A 20,036-nucleotide genomic window follows, 5' to 3' on the forward strand; every position below is an offset into this window, starting at 1 on the left:
TGTCCCTATACGTAATCCATGGTTTAGATTAGACAAAAGTCACGTATTGTAGCACAGTGACAATTACATTTCACTGGATTGAACCTGACCTCGTAGATGGCACCCAGAAAAGGTTCATGCCTACTATTTGTGAATGTCCTCAAAATATAGAGCTAGTTCAGCAGCCACCTGGATCCTACAGCTTCAAAGCAAAGAGATCTTACCTAAGAAAATTAAAACTGAAATTGACTATGGCTAGCATGCATAGAAATTGTTCATCGAGGGTCTAATAACTCGCAATAAAGAGGTTCAACAGGAGGAAGGCAACATTCTCAAGTGACCGCGGAGGAGCGTCGCCCCACTGCCTTGCAGCAGTATAAAAAGTTATTATCATTTTATTTTGTCCTCCATGCTGCTTAGTGTGAGGGAGCAGGGCGGGGCTGCAGAGCAGGGGAGGAGTGGTAGAACCCTCCTAAGTGGGCAATGACTGTTTGATCCACCCTTCCAGGCCGCCAGAAACAGTCTTGCGCACTTTCCCTGTTCTCTATGCAGGCTGCATTACAGCCTGCATGGAGAACATGTTCAGGCCCCCAGTCCCTGACTGAGCGGAGAACCATGGCCCTCAAACCAATCACAACGCATTGCAGCATTGTGATTGGTCAGGGGAGCCTGGTTGTTTCCAGGAGTCCGAGACTGAGGGGAGCAGAGATGCGGGACCCGGCGGCAAGGTAATTTTTTTTGTTTTTTAAATGTGCCCCCAGCTAACCCCCAATCACGCCCCGCCACCCACTAGCCGTGCCAGCCTCCACTGGGTGACCACTTACCTTACTGTGGTAGAACACTACCTGGAAATGAGGCTGAACACAGTAAAGTAGCAATAAGTAATGGCCAGGTAAAGTAATTTGACAAATATATATCTGTATATAGAACATATCTGCGTTAAAAAGAAGAAAACCACAGCACCACCATGTTAGTTACTTTAAATTTCCTCAGGCAAATATTAAGGCAGCATATATTTGTAATAACTTCGAGCAGAACGTTTGAAGTAAAGTAGATTGGAAGTAATCCCTGTAATCAAAGAAAACTCGAACCAAGTTCTCGAAAATGCACATAGCTTACACCAAACCTCGTATTGAGCACAGTGCCATTTCCAATTAACAATAAAAAAAGTTACTCTACGCGAGACTTCCATTAGTGAAGTTGCTGGGGAAAGGTCGAAGTAAGGATGCTGGACAAGGCCTGATAACAACCATAAACACAAGACAAACAAAGATACTGCTTGGTTGACCTATTTTCCTGACCACTGTGCATGAACCTTCCCTCAAGTCCTCAAATCCCCCCTCTTAACACAAGAGATGATCCAGACTTACTGGCCATTGTGCCCACAGCATTCTTATATTTTATGTCATACCATTATTTGACTAGGCTTAAGTTGCTACAGAATTGGCTGTACACTTCTTTATATATCCACTCATATTTTTCATTAGCCCCAAAGCACAGTCGAGCATGTTGTTTGGGTATTCAGGATTTTCTTCCCACTCTCCTATCTCACAGATCGAAAGGATATCGTAACATTATATATATATATATATATATATATATATATATATATAAATATATATATATACTTTTTTTAAAAAACGTTATTTATTGTTTTTAATAATAAAGTGTGCACATCACATATTTTGACAGGTCACACACATCAGAAGTGTAGAAAACACAAACAGTGGACCTTGTACATTCAACAACATGACATAAGTACATAAAGCGCAAACCGATCTGGGTCTTCACCAGTGCGAGGTCTCCGTGAAATGGGTCTACGTACATCGGCGATAAGGTGGCGAGTAGTGGTGTTAGCTCTGCGGGCTCAGGGGAAGAGAGGATGTATAGTGACAAGCGCGTGGCATTGGCATTTATCAACTATCCCCTCGTACGGTTACCCATTTCCTATACATGTCAGTCACTGTCAGTTGTATTGAAGTGAAGCAAATGTGTAGGCAAAGGCTGCCAAATATCTTGTGGGTGGGAAGTTGGTGGTTGCAACTGAGTCTACAGTTCGCTGGTCGTGTCACTAAAAGCAAGGCTCTTGAGCCAGACAGCCAGTGGGGTGTCGTTGCAAGTAAGAGTGCGATTGCGAGAAATCTGCCATTTTCCTTTGGGGTATCACGTATGTATCCTAGCAAGGCTAGAAGGGGATCGGGAGTCATTGTCATGCGTACAATCTGGGAGACATGTGTGATGACATAATATATTTAACGAAAGATACTTAGATCTGCTACAACACCCCTGGTTCCTCAGTCCACTTGTTTTTGTACCAAAAGTATGAAGGAAAGCGGGTGATCAAGAGCTACCAATCTGTCATCACATAAAAAGTTGAACATTTGGCACATGGTTGATACCGTTGATAGTACTGGGGAACTCGGATAAGCAAAGATGCCTGAGCATAGTTTTCCATCTCATATTTCTTTCCCTCGTCAAGTTATGACTTTAATACCTTGTTCTTATGCCACTGGGAGTATCATTGCTCACAGCCTACTGTTGGCTCTTGTGTTTTGCTGCCCATTATTCAATGCAAGGATATCAGATGGGGATCTATAACCAGTACCCAGGAACGCGCTACCCTTAGACAGTGCTTAATGAGAATCAGATAGCATTCATTATTATTAGATCATTTACCCCCAATACCTTAAACATCTCTGCATGGTTCGTCTTGTCAATTTCACTTTCCATTCAGAGACCATACTGCATGCAAGCAAATATCATAAAAACCGAACTGTATTTATCTTAGGGTTACAAAATCAAGTTTACCTGAACTTTAATATTTTCAAAATCTAAACAAGGAGTAAGACCTGATGCTTAATACACTAGAAGCAAAGGATTTAACGTGCATTACCTTCTGTGTTCATTTGCTTTTGAGTACGGTGTCCGGCAATGCTCATCTCCAGTAACCTCTACTGTTATGTGCTTGAAAGTCTGGCTGTCCCCTTTCGCTTATTCCTGCTCTGTCGTCAGTCAGAACCATTTTTACAGTCTACGAACAGCCGCCTGCAAGCTTGTGCGACCTGCTCTGCCTCCTCGTCTCCTTTCGGCAGTTCTGTCAGCAATAGGTTTGGGGTAGAGGAACTGACATTGGACCCCTTTTGACCCATGATGACATCACAGTGTTGACTCTGTGCCCCAACTGTAGCCCATCAACAGCCTCATATTTGCTGGTGAGGGGTTGGAGTAGGGATAAGGAGTAGAATATAAGGATATAAATAGGGCTCTCAGAGCCATATTTACGTTCTATATTGCGGCTGCATCTACGGTAATGGCAGTGCCTGGAGCACCAGAAAAGATTGCTCGGGGTAGCAGCTGCAACCCTGGTTAACCCAGATTGACATCTATGGTAAGAGTCCTATGTTCCTAGCTCTCACTGTATTCAGGGTATCCGTCGTACAAACGCAGTTGGCACTGCTCATGGGAGATTTTGTCAGTGGAACAGCAGTTCCTCGAGTGAGGACCCCTCAAGCTTTACACTCTACAAATGCCATGCCAGGCCTAGCCAGAAGAGAGTACGCAGGGGCAGATAAAGCATTGTAGCACTGAACAACTGAACATAAGAGGAGCAGTAGAGACAGGAGGCATACAAGTTGGCCTGGGCAGTAAACTTCGCTCCGTATGAACAGTTTGGGAGTTTCCACACTCCTCGAAGCACGCGTATTTCAGAAAAACTGAGTTTTTTCCCCACTCGCCTACTTTAAGTTGGCAAGAGCGAGCAAGGAAAATCCAACTCTAGACCACCTCCCAACGAAATTTCTCAAGGCGGGCGGTCGCAGATGGCCGCGACCACTCGCATTGAAAAACCATCCGTTCGCGTTTATAAGATGCCGCTTGTGTAGAAAATCTACTCGAGTGGCAAAAAGAAGCAGCGCCCCTTGCACTGCGCATGGTGCAGTTAGCGCGGATTTTCAAGCGTAGGACAAACACCCAGCACTAAAACTCAGTGCGCACGGCGCGACCTATACTACTCCGCCGCTTCGAGAACTCTACGCAGCGAGGCAGAGTTTTTGGTCACGCGGAACTCCGTGAACTCCACCTAGGCCTACATACAAGTTACATGTAACTGGCGAGGGCGGAGGCGAGAATGAGGCTGCGTGAAGTACAAGAGGAGCCACCTGCTTTAGAAGAGGGCTAGCAATGATCAGGAGGGGATAGCAAGAATCAGAAAAGAGAGGCTACAGCGAGCCTAAGCGATCCTTAAGAAGAGACATGAAACAGTAGGAGGCAGTGCCCTCCACTTCTCCTTCTAGAGTGAGCGATGGGATTACCAGGGAAAGCCGCCGAGATGTGTTTATTCCACTTACAAGTGAATATAATAATTGTCTGTTAATTGCAGCCCTGGCGCTCACCTCATGTTCAGTGGAGGGAGCAGCCATCAAACAGCACCCGCTTAATCCACCCATTACAGTGACTAATTAACTTAGCTGCAGAGTTGATTTCTTCCTCCATTATCAGCCCCTGTCAGCCCCAAGCACATGGTCGCACAGGAAGACCTCGGCCCTGTGATTGATCACCAATAGATTGACATGCAGATTAATGTAATTAGATTCACCTCACTTGAGCACTGAAAGCAGGCGGCGGAGGCCTCGTAGATCTGCCCCAGTGGCAGTGACAGCCGAGAGCTGGTTGGCAGCATTCCCTTGCTCCTCAGAGCAGCGCTTCCGGAAGCTGTACTCTGCTTGAAGAGGCCTCTGCACTCCACTACAGCCTGCCAGCCTGCTGCCGAGGACTCTTTAGGTTGTTAAAGACCCTGAACCCAAGTTTAGGCGGGAGCTGCAGTCGAGGGCCTATACCGAGGGAGAGGGCAGTGTCGCGTCCTGCTCGATGGGACCGCTCTGTACCCGGGTGGAACTCACTGGGTTAGAAGATCCATTTGGAAGTTGTGTCCTAATGGATCCTTTTCACATCAGTGGCTGTGAGTTCCCTCCCTGGATAGTTCCAGTTAAGAGTTCCACCTGTGCTGTCACCTGCTTTTCTGATTTGTTTCACTGGCGAAGAGGATGGGATCCGAATCCACACGTGCAAACCAGTGTAGCCCGAGGTCAATGGCAATATGGCTATTAGAAGATTGAGGATCGAATATTCTAAATTAAAAAGTGAGAAAAAGAAATACTGGAATGCTGAAGCAGAAGCCGTATACCCGCCATTGTTGTCCCCGAGTCACTCCATTATCTTCAATAGAGCGCTCTACATTCCAGTGTTTGAAATGGGACTATCAAAGGTGTGTTTCGCTGCCCTCCCACCAGAGGGCAATGACCTCTTTCCAGAGAATCTGAACCATGGATCAGAGAAATGATGGCACCGAGAGAGCGGGGGAGTACCTTTCCAAGACACACAGGGAACTTAAGGGACTGCCGAGTCAAAGCATAGGATCTGCTCCATGACCATAAGGCAAAATCTCCCATGAGCAGTGCCAACTGCGTTTGTGCGACGGATACCCTGAATACAGTGAGAGCTAGGAACATAAGACTCTTGCCATAGAGGTCAATCTGGGTTAGCCAGGGTTGCATCTGCTACCACGAGCAATCTTTTCTGGTGCTCCAGGCACTGCCATTACCGTAGATGCAGCCGCAAAATAGAACGTAAATATGGCTCTGAGAGCCCTATTTATATCCTTATATTCTACTCCTTATCCCTACTCAACCCCTCACCAGCAAATAGGAGGCTGTTGATGGGCTACAGTTGGGGCACAGAGTCAACACTGTGATGTCATCATGGGTCAAAAGGGGTCCAATGTCATTTCCTCTACCCCAAACCTATTGCTGACAGAACTGCCGAAAGGAGACGAGGAGGCAGAGCAGGTCGCACAAGCTTGCAGGCGGCTGTTCGTAGACTGTAAAAATGGTTCTGACTGACAACAGAGCAGGAATAAGCTAAAGGGGACAGCCAGAATTTCAAGCACATAACAGTAGAGGTTACCGGAGATGTGCATTGCCGGACACCGTACTCAAAAGCAAATGAACACAGAAAGTAATTCTATTTAAGTCCTTTGCTTCTAGTGTATTATGCATCAGGTATTAACTCAGATGGCTCACACAGAGAAAGACTGGTAGTGTTGTAACTTTATGGTAATGCAGAACAAACTACTATAGTAGCTCGAGCACAAACACGCATATGGAATAAACTTCAAGACCCAGAATGTACTGCAATGCATCGGTTACAATTCCAGCTACTTAAATACTGTACTATAGACAACACATTCAGAGTAAGTTATGTTATGTCCAAAAAAAGTGGTCCCATGTCATGTGTGGCAGCCTTCTCCAGTGGTTATATTTACAGCCAACAACATTTTGCAGGCTGCAACATGCAGAATATGAGTGGCCCCAATTAGCGGCGGGTGGTACTAGGACAACCTGGCAAACTGCTCATCCGACGTCTTGTTTCCAGCGTGTCATCAAAGTGTTGGGGATTGCCGCTTAATGGATGGTGGAGCTACCTCTGGCTCGACCATCAGAAAAACCCTTGTGGCAGACAGGTCAGGAATGGCATTGGAGGTGGTACAGTATCTCCTGCCATCTGCACCCACTTTGTTGTACACTGTCTGCCTCCCTCCGGTCCAGCCTCTCTCCAGAACCTCTGTTGGAATCGGCTTTGCAGGTGAGAGCCAGACTCCCTTGTGCAGCGAATGTCATTTACAACATCTCCGGCTACTCGCTCTGGGCTCTGACAGCCCACAGCTGCCATCACTGCCCCTCTTGTGCTCCAGCTGTGGGCAAGGCTCCTGTGGTGTCGTTATTGGTTTACAGTTGAGAGTACGATGGCGAAGGGAGTCGAATTAGCCAATATTGAAGAGGAATGGGCTCTCACTACTTTTGCAAATCATGCGTGTTTATACTTGTGTTTCCACAGGTCGTGGTATCCACAACAGTGAGCGTTGACGGCCATGTACTCTCTGTATCTGACAACATGTTTGTGCACAACAACTCGAAGCATGGACGAAGGGCGCGCAGGTTGGACCCATCGGAAGGAACACCCTCCTATCTCGAACACGGTAGGCACCTCTACTGGCTCTTTTACTCAGTGCTTAATTTGTAAACTGAGTGTTTGTGCCCAAAGCTCTGCTCAGAACCTCACGGCTGGTGTAGTTAGATGTCACCATGCCAGATACCAAAGCTGTGTAGTCTTCAATTCACCTCATGCCTCGTCACTCCACTATCAGATAACTCCTTCCCTATAATCTAACTCTTGCAGGGTCCTCCTTTCTCCCTTTGTTAATGTTTTTCCATCTTTATCTTCCTCCGCCTTTCCACTTTCTGTGTTTTTCCCTCTTTTGCCATCCGTAAATATCTGAAGTGGAAAAATAACCACCAGCAATCACCAGCTAAAATTAAGCACAGCTTTTATGTTCCGTTGCAACATTTTTTCAATTACTTACCCTGGCAACAGTTTCAATCCGTATTATTAAATTTTATAAAGAAACTTCAAGTAGCCTAAAAGAATTCTAGGCGCTCTGACCCATATCGCCATTTTTAGTTGAGTTGCAAAGCTGCTCAATGGGTATTGGAATTCTGGGTTACCAATGCGAATTGTAAATCACTAATCAGGCATCTGAAATGAGATGTCTGAAAAGATTTCACTGTTTCATTTTGAGTACATTCAGCTATCACCCCGCTGCTGAAAAAGATAATCTCTTGTAAATTTACATTTAGAGTTTGTGGCTAATGGAATATCATCAGATTAGTGGATGAAGTGCTAAATCCTTTTTAGGAAGAGTTTTCTTCAGTGGAAGTCCACCTGTGGACTTATCTCCAGCATAGCAACAGCATGGTGATTCCCCATTGAAGATGAATCCTGCAGTGAAGCATCAGTAAAGGCCTCCACAAATCAGAGTTTTTTTTGCAACCCAAATCGAAATCAGACCATGTGTGCTGTACGCATTCTTTGTAGGAATCTTGATGATGACCCCAGGTGAACACTCCTCTAATATTTATTTTACTGTTCAGCACTTCTTAGAAAAGCCTCCTGTGTGTTTCCGTGTGCAATATTAAAGTACGCTGGCCCTTGATATTTGAGATACAGCCTAAAAACATTAGATCTAGTAGATCTTCCTGTGTGTATTCTCTCCACAGATTGTCTAAGTAAATCATTGATTGGTTTTCTACATTTATATGTTGATCCTGGTTATTCTTGAATGAATTATCAATGTTTCATTACCATTTTGAAAGGCATATATCAGAAGAGGTTCTTGTTGGTCAAAATGTTGTTCATTTATTTTGTACTAATTCCTCCACATTTCCTCAAAAGTTAAACAATCGCCCAAGTGCACACTAACGATAACCATATGTGCTTCACCAGAGCGTGAACAGTTGAATATCTGTAAATTGATACATCAATGGTAAATTCAAAAATAAAACATCACACTGTCAATCATATTCACTATGGTTGCCCGCTTTTTATGAAGCATTGGCATTTCCTTGTGTTACATGAATCTGTAATGGTATTCTTTTTTGATTGAATTATCTTTCGGCACCACTCCATGACCACATAATTCTCTATAGCAATATAGGCCTTTTATAAAATGTCTCCAACTCACAAGGTCAATCTCTGGTTTTAGATGCATTGATATTGATGTGAATATCAAGGAATCATGTCTGTCAGGCTAAGGATAGGGTATCACTGCTCTACAAGTATGATTACAAAGCTACCATGGTACTCATTAACAAGTCAATGGATCATTGTTAGGGATCTGTATACTGAATATGTTTGCTAAAATTAAATATGTTGCTCTGTTCTCCTATTCTTTAGTTTCTTACCTCTTTGTCTGCTTCTACGCATTTGGTCAGTGTTTTGTTTAACAAAATAGTAGAGATCTCTCAATTTGCTATTTCTCTGTCTGATTCTTATTTTGTCGTGCATTGTACATATATGCATTATACTGTTACCAGTCTTGCCCTCGCTCTTTGTCTGTCTACAACTTCTGGTGTTCACTATTATGCTATGCTAAACCTTCATGTGATTGTAACAGGGTCTAGTGGTTGCATGGCCACCTGACCACAAACATTCACAATCCTATTATTTACATTAGCTGGGAAACCAGAGCCAATTGCCAGTACCATTAATATAGTCAAATCCCTCTACATACTCATAACAGCTAAGTGTGATTCTGAAACAATTTTAATATAACATAAAGCTGGGCTAGTATATTAATCATAAGCCAAGCATAAGCATAAGAGTGAGCATGATTTATCATGTGAGGTCACAATCTTAATCTTCTGGTTAGAATGTGAGCGTGGTTTTGCTATGTAATTATGAGCGCAAACTCAAAAATTGGGACCTGTTTAATCTGTGTGACTGAACTCTTGAAGTTGAAAGTACACATATACATCTATTTGGGCAAAGTTTGTATTTCACACTTATTATGTTCATTTAATACTATCGTCTCTACGCACATAATGTGCAAAATGTTTCCTTATCACATGTATCAGATAGATTTAACGTACTCTCTACTGATACATATCATACTTACACCAATGTTCCAGAGTACACCAAGATCTCAAATTATATTCCTTAATGTATTGTTCGTCAACTAATTTATCTTGGTTTATCTCCATTGTTATTTATTAGCTCTTCGTTGTTTTCATTGAAACTTATCTCAACAATATCCACACTGTATGGAAAAAAATATTTTTAATTTTTTTTAAATTCAATAATATCTCGTAATTGTTTATAGAAAAATAGTAGTAGTAGTAAATATAAGTTTATTAATAACATAGTCCATTAAACTCTTTCATACACAGACATAACCAAAGGCCTATGCCATAACATAAAAAAGGTACAAAACAGGAGTTAAAAACAACACAAGTTAGGAAACGACATATACTAAAATATTTTGTATTAAAATCATCAAATATGTTGATTCCCCCCACTTTCCTTCCTAATAACCGGTAAGAATTTCCCAACTGCAAGCATTACATCCAGTGTACGCATTGCACATGGAGGGCCAGATGTATGACCGTTTTTTGCGGTCGCACGCGGGGAAATCGGCCCGTTTGCTGCACAAAATTGGTCTGTCCCATGTACAAATCCTATTTTGCGACTTGGTAACCTATTACCGACTCGCAAAATATGGTTTGCGACTCGCTATTAGGAATGGGCGTGCCAAGGGCGTCCCTTCCTAATAGCGACTTGCACTTCAATGTACTATTGCTTTGCAACCGCAATTGTGGTCGCAAAACACTCGCAGTTTACTTCCTACTTCAAGTAGGTGGTAAACCACTCGCAACGGGAAGGGGTCCCCAGGGGACCCCTTCCCCTTTTTGAATGGATGCGAAAATATTTTTTAAGAGCAGGCAGTGGTCGCACAGACCACTGCCTACTCTTAAAAAATGAAACAGAAACGTTTCATTTTAGTTTTTTAAATGCATTCCGTTTTCCTTTAAGGAAAACGGGCTGCATTAAAAAACAAAAAACTGCTTTATTTCAAAAGCAGTCACAGACATTGTGGTCTGCTGACCCCGGCAGGCCACCATCCCTGGGAGTGCTAGCCATTCCCAATGGGGTCACAAATTGCACCTGCCTCATTAATATTAATGAGACCTGCAATTTGCGACCCCATTAGGAATTGCATACAGTGTCTGAGACACTGTTGTAAATTACATTTTGTGAATCGCAAATTGCGAGTCATAAAACAACGCAATTTGCGACTCGTAAATTGTAAGAGTTGTACATTTGGTCCAACAATCTTAGAGATACATAACATGTGTCAATATTATATTTAATTAAAATAGGCATTAAATAGTTATGCCTTTCTCCAACATAAAACCAACAATCCAATAAAATGTGCTAGCTAGTGCATTTCGTGTTTAAACCACAGTTGCACAATCTACCAACTCTAAGAGTCGTGTTGAGTATTTTTCATACCATGTAATAAAGAGTTGATACCCAGTCTATATTTCGATATAGTATTTCGCAAGCCAGGATCCGGTAAGCCTATGGTGTACAGATACACATCCTCAATACAACGTGATTCCCATAGGTGGGTAACTGACGTTTTCATACCTAAATACTTATAATCCTCTTCTCTAGATCAAATCTCCATTGTCATATTTACATCCATCCCTGACATTTTAAGGACAATCCTATAGTGAGAGGGCAAAGCAAAGTAAAAGTAAAGCAAAGCATAGAAATTTTTTCAAACTTTTTTAGCCCTCGCAGCCTGCGCCAGATCAATGTTTAAAGGTTCGTTTTTACAAAGTGGGGCATTGAGAGCCTGTTCCAAAATCTGAAAGAAAGTTACCTGGAGATATATGACCAGGAAACATGTTCGCCGACCTTCACAACGATGTACTACGTATGGACACAGCCACAATCACAAAGGCTCTTAATGTACTGTTTCTAGTTTACCATTGGCACTCATTGTCTTCCTACCCGCGTGACAATGGCACTTAGCTCCTTGTGTCTTCGTTGTGAAGGTCGGCGGCTGAAAAACACCTCATATAAGTGAAAACAACTTAAAAACGGACCAGTGAGAAAGTCAGAGTCACGGGAGGGAGATACGAAGTAGCGGGGGCTACCGGGGAGGGCGCTGTGAGGCCAGAGGACGGAGTAGTTGGGCGTTTAATTACTGCACGCCGATCTAGAGGGTAGTAGGAATTAAACAGTGAGTCACGATGTGGGAGCACTGATGAGTCTGCCCATCACCTGCTGTTTTCAACGTACCGTGCAGAGGTCGGCGAGGTGGGGGAACTGAATATATCCTGGATCGGAGCCCCGATGAGCGTGGCGAGGGTATTGGGCCAATGGGAGAAAATAAGTGAAAACGACCAGGCGGGACCGCCGCAGGTGAGGAGTGAAAGCTGACACCAGCTGGCACGGGTGATGTGGTCACCGATGGGGCTTACCGTTAACGCGCAATGGCGCGAGGAAATGCCCCGGTTACTTACCGGTAATCTTCATTACTCCGAGTCCTAGTCTTCCTCGCCACAGTATACACATATGAGCCTCCGGCTCCACACAGAACTCCAAGTAAAATTAAAAAAGCAGCGCTCTAGTCTCCCCTCCCTCCTCCAATATGGCCCCCAGTGGCTTCAGCCAATCCCATAAAGGGATACATACCAACCATCTCGACCTGATAAACAAAGCCGCAGACATGAAGCCACCACCAGGGCCGAGAGGGAAGGGAAACTATACTGTGGCGAGGAAGACTAGGACTCGGAGTAATGAAGATTACCGGTAAGTAACCGGGGCATTACCTCCTCGTCCAGTCTTCCTCGCCACAGTATACACATATGAGCCGATACCAAAGCAATCAGCTTCATGTAAGGAAAAGACCACACCAAAAGTGCAGTGAAAACATAATTTAATATACAGAGGTACAGCTATCAAAGACAACCTCTCAAGGCATCCCCGCAGTCAGAACAGAAGATGCAAATGAAACAGAACCCCCACCCCCAACCTGGAGGCGGTAATGGGACATGAATGTATGAGGTGAAGACCAAGTAGCAGCCCGGCAAACATCCTCCATGGACACCCCTTTGAAGGAGGCCCAAGACACAGCAACAGATCGGGTGGAACGCCCCTGAACAGGAAGGGAGGGAACCTCAGAAACAGAAGCATACGCCAACAAAATGGCCTCCTTAATCCAGCGACTGATCGTCGAGAGGGAGGGTTTCAGTCCCTGACGCGACAAACCATAATTGACAAACAAGTTGTCCACTTTGCAAAAGGAAGACGTGCGCGATAAATAGATCAATAAAGCACGACAAACATCCAAGAGGTGCAACAGGGATTCCTCATCCGAGGAAGGATCAGGACAAAGACATGGAAGCACCACCTCAGAAGACCTGTGAAAATAAGAATCCACTTTCGGAATGAACGTAGGATGAGGGCGCAACACCACATGGTCCGACAAAACCAACAGAAAAGGAGCAGAACGAAGGAAGGCACCCAACTCACCCATACGTCTGGCAGAAGCAATCGCCACAAGAAACACCACCTTGAGTGTTAAAAACTTCAACCCCACCGACTCCAAAGGCTCGAAGGGAGCCAACTGCAAGGAGCGCAAAACCAAAGGGAGGTCCCAAGGTGGAGGACACATGATAGGCCAGGGGCGTTGGAAAGAGAGAGACTTAAAATGTCTAGCAACCAATGGTGAAACAGAAATTAAAGGTAGGACATGGAACGCCTGAATCGCAGCCCACTGAGCCCGAAGAGTCGAAATGGCCAAGCCCAGCACAAATCCATCATTCAAAAACTCCAAAATGCGAGCCGGGTCCAAAGAAGCCACCGACAGATCGTGACACAGGCACCAAGAAACAAAATTATCCCAGTGCTTCGCATAGGATTTAAGAGTAGAAGGTCTCCTGGATTGCTGAATGACCCCTCTCATCAGGTAATGAATGCGAATGTGAGCCTCCGGCCCCCATAGCAAACGCACCTCGCCGCGTTACGTCCGCTTAGCAGGACGCGTGGTCGGGAATGAAAAAACACCCGTAATGAAGCCCCAATTGAATACAAACACAGGTTAGCAGGACTCCCAATACGAGTCGTAAACAAGACGCCACTAAAGTCTGCTAAAGCAGGACCAGAGGCGCGAGGGCAGAAGAAGGGGGAAAACAAGCAATATCTTAATAAACAAAGAATACACAATTAAACAACTACTTCCCCCAAACTCGATACCCCGGGGCAAAACGGGGTTGCTCAAGCAGGACCCCCGCCCCACTCACCTGACCATCAGGCACACAGCACTTGGAGAAGTGCAGAAAAAAAGAACAGGTCGAGATGGTTGGTATGTATCCCTTTATGGGATTGGCTGAAGCCACTGGGGGCCATATTGGAGGAGGGAGAGGAGACTAGAGCGCTGCTTTTTTAATTTTACTTGGAGTTCTGTGTGGAGCCGGAGGCTCATATGTGTATACTGTGGCGAGGAAGACAGGACGAGGAGGTAATGGATTCCCGCAGTTCACCAGTGTCCGAATTAGCGCCAGAGAAATGAAATCACTGTGTGCGTCATCGTATAGGATATATGGAGTGGTATTCCTTAATAAAGTCACCATGCACTTAAAATGCCTGAGGTCTGGAAATCTGCTGACTTCCAACCTTCGACCCATGTGATTACAGTGCTTACAGTGTACATGTCCGGATTTCGCTACGAGACACTAGAAAGCATGTGTAGAGTTAATGAAAAGTAAAATTAAATATTTGCTGACATACATGTTATGTTGTCTTGTTTTTCTTTCTTTTGGCCTCAATGGCATCTCACATGTCTGTTGTTTAACTCTTTCTTGAGTTTATTTGATTATGGCAATGGGATACTGTCTCTGTGTAAATGTTTTAATCATCATTTGTTCTTGTGCTTGGTATTCGTCTGGTTCTGAAATAATTAATTTTAGTCTAAGGAGAACAGAGAATGGAAAATGTTCTAATAAACTCCTGGGAAGATACCTTTGTCCATGCAATACGTTAGGTCGGTCTGTGTCATGTATGGAGTAGTATTCCATCTGTTTCATCAAAGTGTGACTTTCTCATCCAAGAAGTGAACTGATTCTGTCTTTTTGTTATAGATCAATTTGAACTTATGATGTTTGTGATTTAAGTTCTCAATATTCTCATCCATTTTATGTCTCTTGTCTTGCAACATTAAGTAAAGATATTCAGTGAAGCTGAATAGGACTCTTAGGGCCAGAGGTACTATTTACTGGTCGCGAAATACTGCTCACAGTTTTCAACCGGTAAAGATTTTTAAGGCGCTATCTATGTTCTAATAAGTCAGTTCTTAAAATTCCATATCGAGTGGGTCACAATCCAACCTATTGCATAAATATTAATGAGGAAGGTCTCAATCTGCAAGTCACTATGATTGGAAGCCGTCACAGGGATGCTGGCCACCTTGGGTCACGTCTGTGACAGCTTTTAAATAAGGCAAACTCTTTTTAAATGAAATGGGGCTGCGTTTCAAAAAAGTTTTCTGTTTTTTAAAGTTTGTTCAAGAGTTTGCAGTGGTCCCCTGGATCACTGCCTGCACTCCAACAAACTTTTGCTTTACATTCACAAAGGGGAAGGGGTCCCAAAGGGACATCTTCTCTTCCCTTTTGGGAATGCATTACCAACTCCTTTGAGGTGTCGGTAAAATATCAATATTTTGCTACTTGATTTCGGTTGCAAAATATTGATACACATAATACTGATTCTGTATTTGGAAGGGGTGCCTACAGAAATATTCTTCCAGATGCCGAATCAGTATAAATTAGGAATCTCATTTCAGGAGTCAGAAAACTTCTCAGACTCCTAAAATGAGACTACTACATAGCAAAAGCATTTTCGTGGCCACAAACGCTGTATTGAAGCATTTACTTTCATTACAATTCTTAGTACATATGGCCCTCAGTCCCATGGTCTGTTGTGCATTTTTATGAGGCATGGGTTGCCCTACTAAGGGTGGGCCTTCCAATGCTTGTTTGTCCTCACTGGGTCTTACATACAAAGCATGGTGGTGCCTGGCAGGAAAACGCATGTGTCCCCAATGCAACACGAGAAAATGTGTTAAAGACTTTCTTGGAGATCAGGTATCATAACATAGTGGCCCATTGGGCATTACAATTTCACCAAAAGAAGTTCTGGTGAAATTGCCCCTTCAAAGGATCACAGATAGAGTGTGTGGCCTGCTATATGACTGGCAGTAGGCAAGCTTAGTCAATCTCACAATAACTCCCTTAGTCTTGTGCATGTGTTTTTTAGAAGTTCTTTGCAGTGTGTGTGGTGCTAGTGTACTTCCCAGAATTCCAAAGTGTTGTATGTTTTCTTAGAAGAATATGCTTATGTTTTGTATGTCTTTTTAAGAATGCCTCAGTTGTTGATGATTCAATCTGAATGTGTTAGTTTTGTGTATATCCTGTACACGGTGTGTTTGTAAGAATATTTGGAGGGAGTATGATGGGGAAACTAAAGATGTTACTATCATGACATTTGCCTGGTTATGTTTTGCATAACAACCAGGTGGAAAGTCTCAATGTGTAACACTCTAGCTGTGCTTTACCCTTTGTGGCATATCAGAGGAGGTTACATGACGCCTAGCCGTACCTGCAGCCAGAAAGAAAATATGTTCAAGGTTATAAACAACCTAGCCCTGGCCTTCAGCAGTTGGTAAGCAAAAGGTCACATACAGTCTACTTTTACTTGCCTTCCATTGGAGGGAGGCCAGGTACCCAGGACATACAAGGAAAGAGAAATGGAATTATCAGTTCACTAAAAAAACAAGATACAATGTTTTTGCCTGTCATAGTAAAACATGTACCCGTTTTTTAAATAGACTAGCTACAGGTTTTCAATTCAGACTAATTATTTAATATCAACTTAGAAATTTGAGAGGGCAGAATCGATCAGACTCCCTAACGGCACTCTGTCCAATTTGGTCGCTAAAATAATTGCACCCCACTCCAGGATAATCTCTGCTTGAGATAAAACAGCAATCTATTGGAGCATAGTCACAGGTAATCATCAGGCAGTACTGGTCACTGTTGCTAAAAGAGCCTGTTTTGCATCTAGAGGACTTGGCCAATTACGGCTCTGTTCTCTCCTCCCACTAGGATCTAAAGTCTTAGTCAAATTAATCCCTAGGGGTTTAACTCAGTGGAACCCCTGTACTGCTTGGATTCCTTCCAGTTTGACTTCAGACATCATCAGTTGTTGGATTATGTCCGGGTAATGGTGCTTGATGACCGTCACCGGTTTCACTTCCTCAGTATCATTGGGTCTATTTGTATCCTTTGAGATTGTTGGCAAAGCCATGTTGATTGACCATCTTGAGTACAAAGGTATTGCTCAGCCTGGTCCCGACGCTATCTATCAGTGCTTAACTTGTTGCCTCACCTCCTTCATCAAACCAGTGACCTGTTGTGGATTGTGGAAGAGTCGCTGCAGGATCCCACATTTTTTAATGCATATGTCCAGCCTCAGGCTGTCTTGATGCAGTTAATGTTATATGAATTTTATTTCTATATGTATGCCCGTGGCAGCTGGGTGCTTCTTCACTTAGGGTATGACCTGGGTGTCGTGCCTGTTGACAGTGTGTGAATACATGTGAGGAAACAAGCTGAAAGTGAACTGGGATAAAGCAAAAATGAATGCAGTGCCAATGACTTCTGAAAAGCATTTTTTGTGTTGGTCAATATGGCACTAAGTGCAATATCAATAAGTTACAAATTCGGCTTTTTGTTTGGTACAGACTTGCTGATGTCTCTCAAATCACATTTGCACCAGCATCCTGCTTCCACCAGGTCTGGGTTGTATTGAAAATACTCCCTGTGCTCACAAGGGAGGGCATATCTATTCTACTTTAGCTTTAGTGGAATCCCGTTTTGACTACAGAAATGCTCATTGTTAAGTTTTCCAACTTTTATATGATGCAGCTTCATGCAGCTTCATTTGGTTTAGAATGCAGTCACCCGCTTCATTATGGAGCGTGTCTTCATCTTCGTGCACAGCACTAGCGCCTATACAGCAGAGGGTGGCATTCAAAGCACTCTGAATCACACAAGGGCCATCTTCACATTGACTTATCGGTCTTAGAAGGCAAGCCGGAAAGATGCTCCCCTCCGTCATTACTTTACATTATCAGCACATTTGATTCCTAAGGCTCCTCACTTTGGGAACAACTTTTTTTAATCCTTATTCTTTTCTTTCACATGGAAAGGTCCACCCACAAATCTCCACCTGAAGACAGACCACATCCAGGCCAGGGAAGGCGAGGGGCAAATCCTTCTCTTTCCTGGCTAGCCTTTGTCTCTACTTTCTTGGCTTTACCACGTGAGAGTGTTGTTCATGCATCTGTATGCACATAGACTGTAGATAATAGAGATACAAAAAGAACAAATGTAACCAAAGCATGGCGGATCTGTCAAAGGGGTGGAGGGTGGGGCTACCTTACTGCAAGAAACTGAACACAGACTGGGTGCAGGTATCTGTTACTGGGATGGGTTTCCGAAATGTGTAATGAGGGTTTCTGGCAGCTAGAATGGGAAGTAGAAACAATACCCTGAGTCCTTTGGTTCAAGTGGAAGCTCTTACAGATCCTACCAAGATCATCTAACTGGATGACTGGCTACAGTTGTTTTTGTCCTGCACAAACATCAAGGAAACTTTACAGTAAAACAAAGCAAGCTTGAATATCAATGCAAGGACAAAAACGCCATCTAAGAATATAAAAGGATCCAAAGCAAGTTCTTTCAGAAATCCACCTGGATACTCCACGAATGTAACCACTAGCTCTAAGGAACGGGCAAATGAATTGTATAAATTGTTACGGTTCAATAAGCATTTATCATTCCTCTACTCCAAGCAATTGACTATGGAATTGAGGGGATTGCTGTTGATGGCACAACTGGAGAACTATAATGTGGTTTTCTGTGCTTCGCAAACTTGAGGATTGTGATGTATTATATGGTATGATTGTGTGACCTTACTGTGTAACACACTTGTAAAATTGTCTTGGATTCAGTTAGGCTCATTTGTAAAACCTTTAGCTCAACCCTGGGTAGCAGTGGCTTCGAGTAGCAAGGCTTAAACAAAGGAACTAGTGTAAAGCATTTACAAGCACCAAACAACAAATTAAGAAAGTCACACAACACTAAAGAAATCCAACACCAATGTATAAAAGTAAATTATATTTTAATTCATTTTAGACACCTAAGGGTTACGGAGATGTAGATTTTTAAGTAAATTGTAAATCTCAGCTTTTTTGTCCAAAGTGCAAACAAGCACTGGTAACTGTAAAGTTTAGAAACTTTTGAAAAGTTTGAAAGAGCGAGGTGACCAGTTCTGGCAGGTAGAAGGTCAGGTGGGCTAATAAGGAGTATTTGAACAGTTACCCAAACACTAAAGCAGTCTTAAGTCTGGTTCTACACTTTACATCAAGACTGCCATAGACTTCAGTGGAGTGGTCCTGATACTGGTGATGCAGGATGCTGAAAGATGCTCTGGGTGCTGTGCGGTCAATGGGCTGTCCTTGAGGTTATTCCGTGATAAAGGTGGGGTGACTTTGGCCACAGGAGTCGGTGTTACCCAAAGTCCTCTTTGAGCCAGTAGAAGGCCTACCGATCTTGCCTACCGATCTCTGTACACAGAAGGTCCAGCGGTCTCCATTGGTGAGGATTGGTGTCTGTTTATGGTGACCAATCTGGACTCAGACAACATCCTTGTGTCCAGCAGACTCGGGTGCAACTTTTAGCTATTGAGGATTGGTCTCTTGGGTTGCCAGTGGAGGTCAGCAGTGATTCAAATAATGTTGCCAAATACAGGCCAGAATGGGCTACTTCAGCTTTGATGGCCCAGGTGCTGGTTCCAGGGGTCAGCCGACTGGCCATTAGAGTCACTTATTTGGTCTGGGCCGTGAGAGCAACCTTTCCCCTCCCTGTTCCTATCGCCAACCTATCTACCTGAACAAATGGGCAACCCTACTTGGGTGTGATCGCCATTGCCCACCAAAGACAGCTTCCTCCTGTGAAGCTTGCCTTTTGGGCCAACACCCTTTGTGGCTAGCTAACACCTCTCTCTGTAGTAGGCTTCTAATGTTCCTGAGCCTAGGATTCATTCACACTGATCCTCCAGTGGGTAGAAGGCTGTCTGGTGGCCAGCAGCCGTACAAGGCCACTGGACAAACTGGGCAACAGATTGGCAACTTTGTAAACGTTTCCTTCCCTTTAAAGTAACATTAAATTCAACTTGGGCATCAAGTTGGGTTTAATGCCACAATTAATTCGATACCTTGAAGTACCCATTTTAGTAGCCCCATTTAGCAGTTAGCCAGACTGAGAGGTCAGCTGATAACTCTGTGTTAGCCAATGGGGCTACTAACTTTTCCACAGCAAAAACAATAATTTGGAACTTTTGCTGTTAAAACATATAATATGTCTTAATTAATAATATACAGCTCCCTCCCGGAGGGCTCTATAGGCTTTATTTAGGGGAGACTTACATATATGCTTGGAATAAGTGAGGGCTTTGCCATTGGTTTAAGTGGCAAATTTGAACTAGCAGTTTTTAACTGCTCTTCCAGGCTGCAGTGACAGGCTGGGAGCCAT

General features: G+C 43.7%; 1 protein-coding gene across 3 annotated transcripts in view; it reads left to right on the plus strand.

The window, feature by feature from the left end:
• Window positions 1-20,036, plus strand: part of EBF1 (EBF transcription factor 1) — an 802,303-nt gene that overhangs the window by 497,464 nt on the left and 284,803 nt on the right. For all 3 annotated transcript variants that reach the window (XM_085617593.1, XM_085617595.1, XM_085617594.1), the window contains exon 8: window positions 6,871-7,012. In XM_085617593.1, coding sequence (XP_085473719.1) covers window positions 6,871-7,012 — 142 coding nt within the window. The remainder of the gene's footprint in view (window positions 1-6,870; window positions 7,013-20,036) is intronic.

This window comes from Triturus cristatus, chromosome 7 (genome assembly GCF_964204655.1).
Source record: "Triturus cristatus chromosome 7, aTriCri1.1, whole genome shotgun sequence".
Taxonomy (NCBI): domain Eukaryota; kingdom Metazoa; phylum Chordata; class Amphibia; order Caudata; family Salamandridae; genus Triturus; species Triturus cristatus.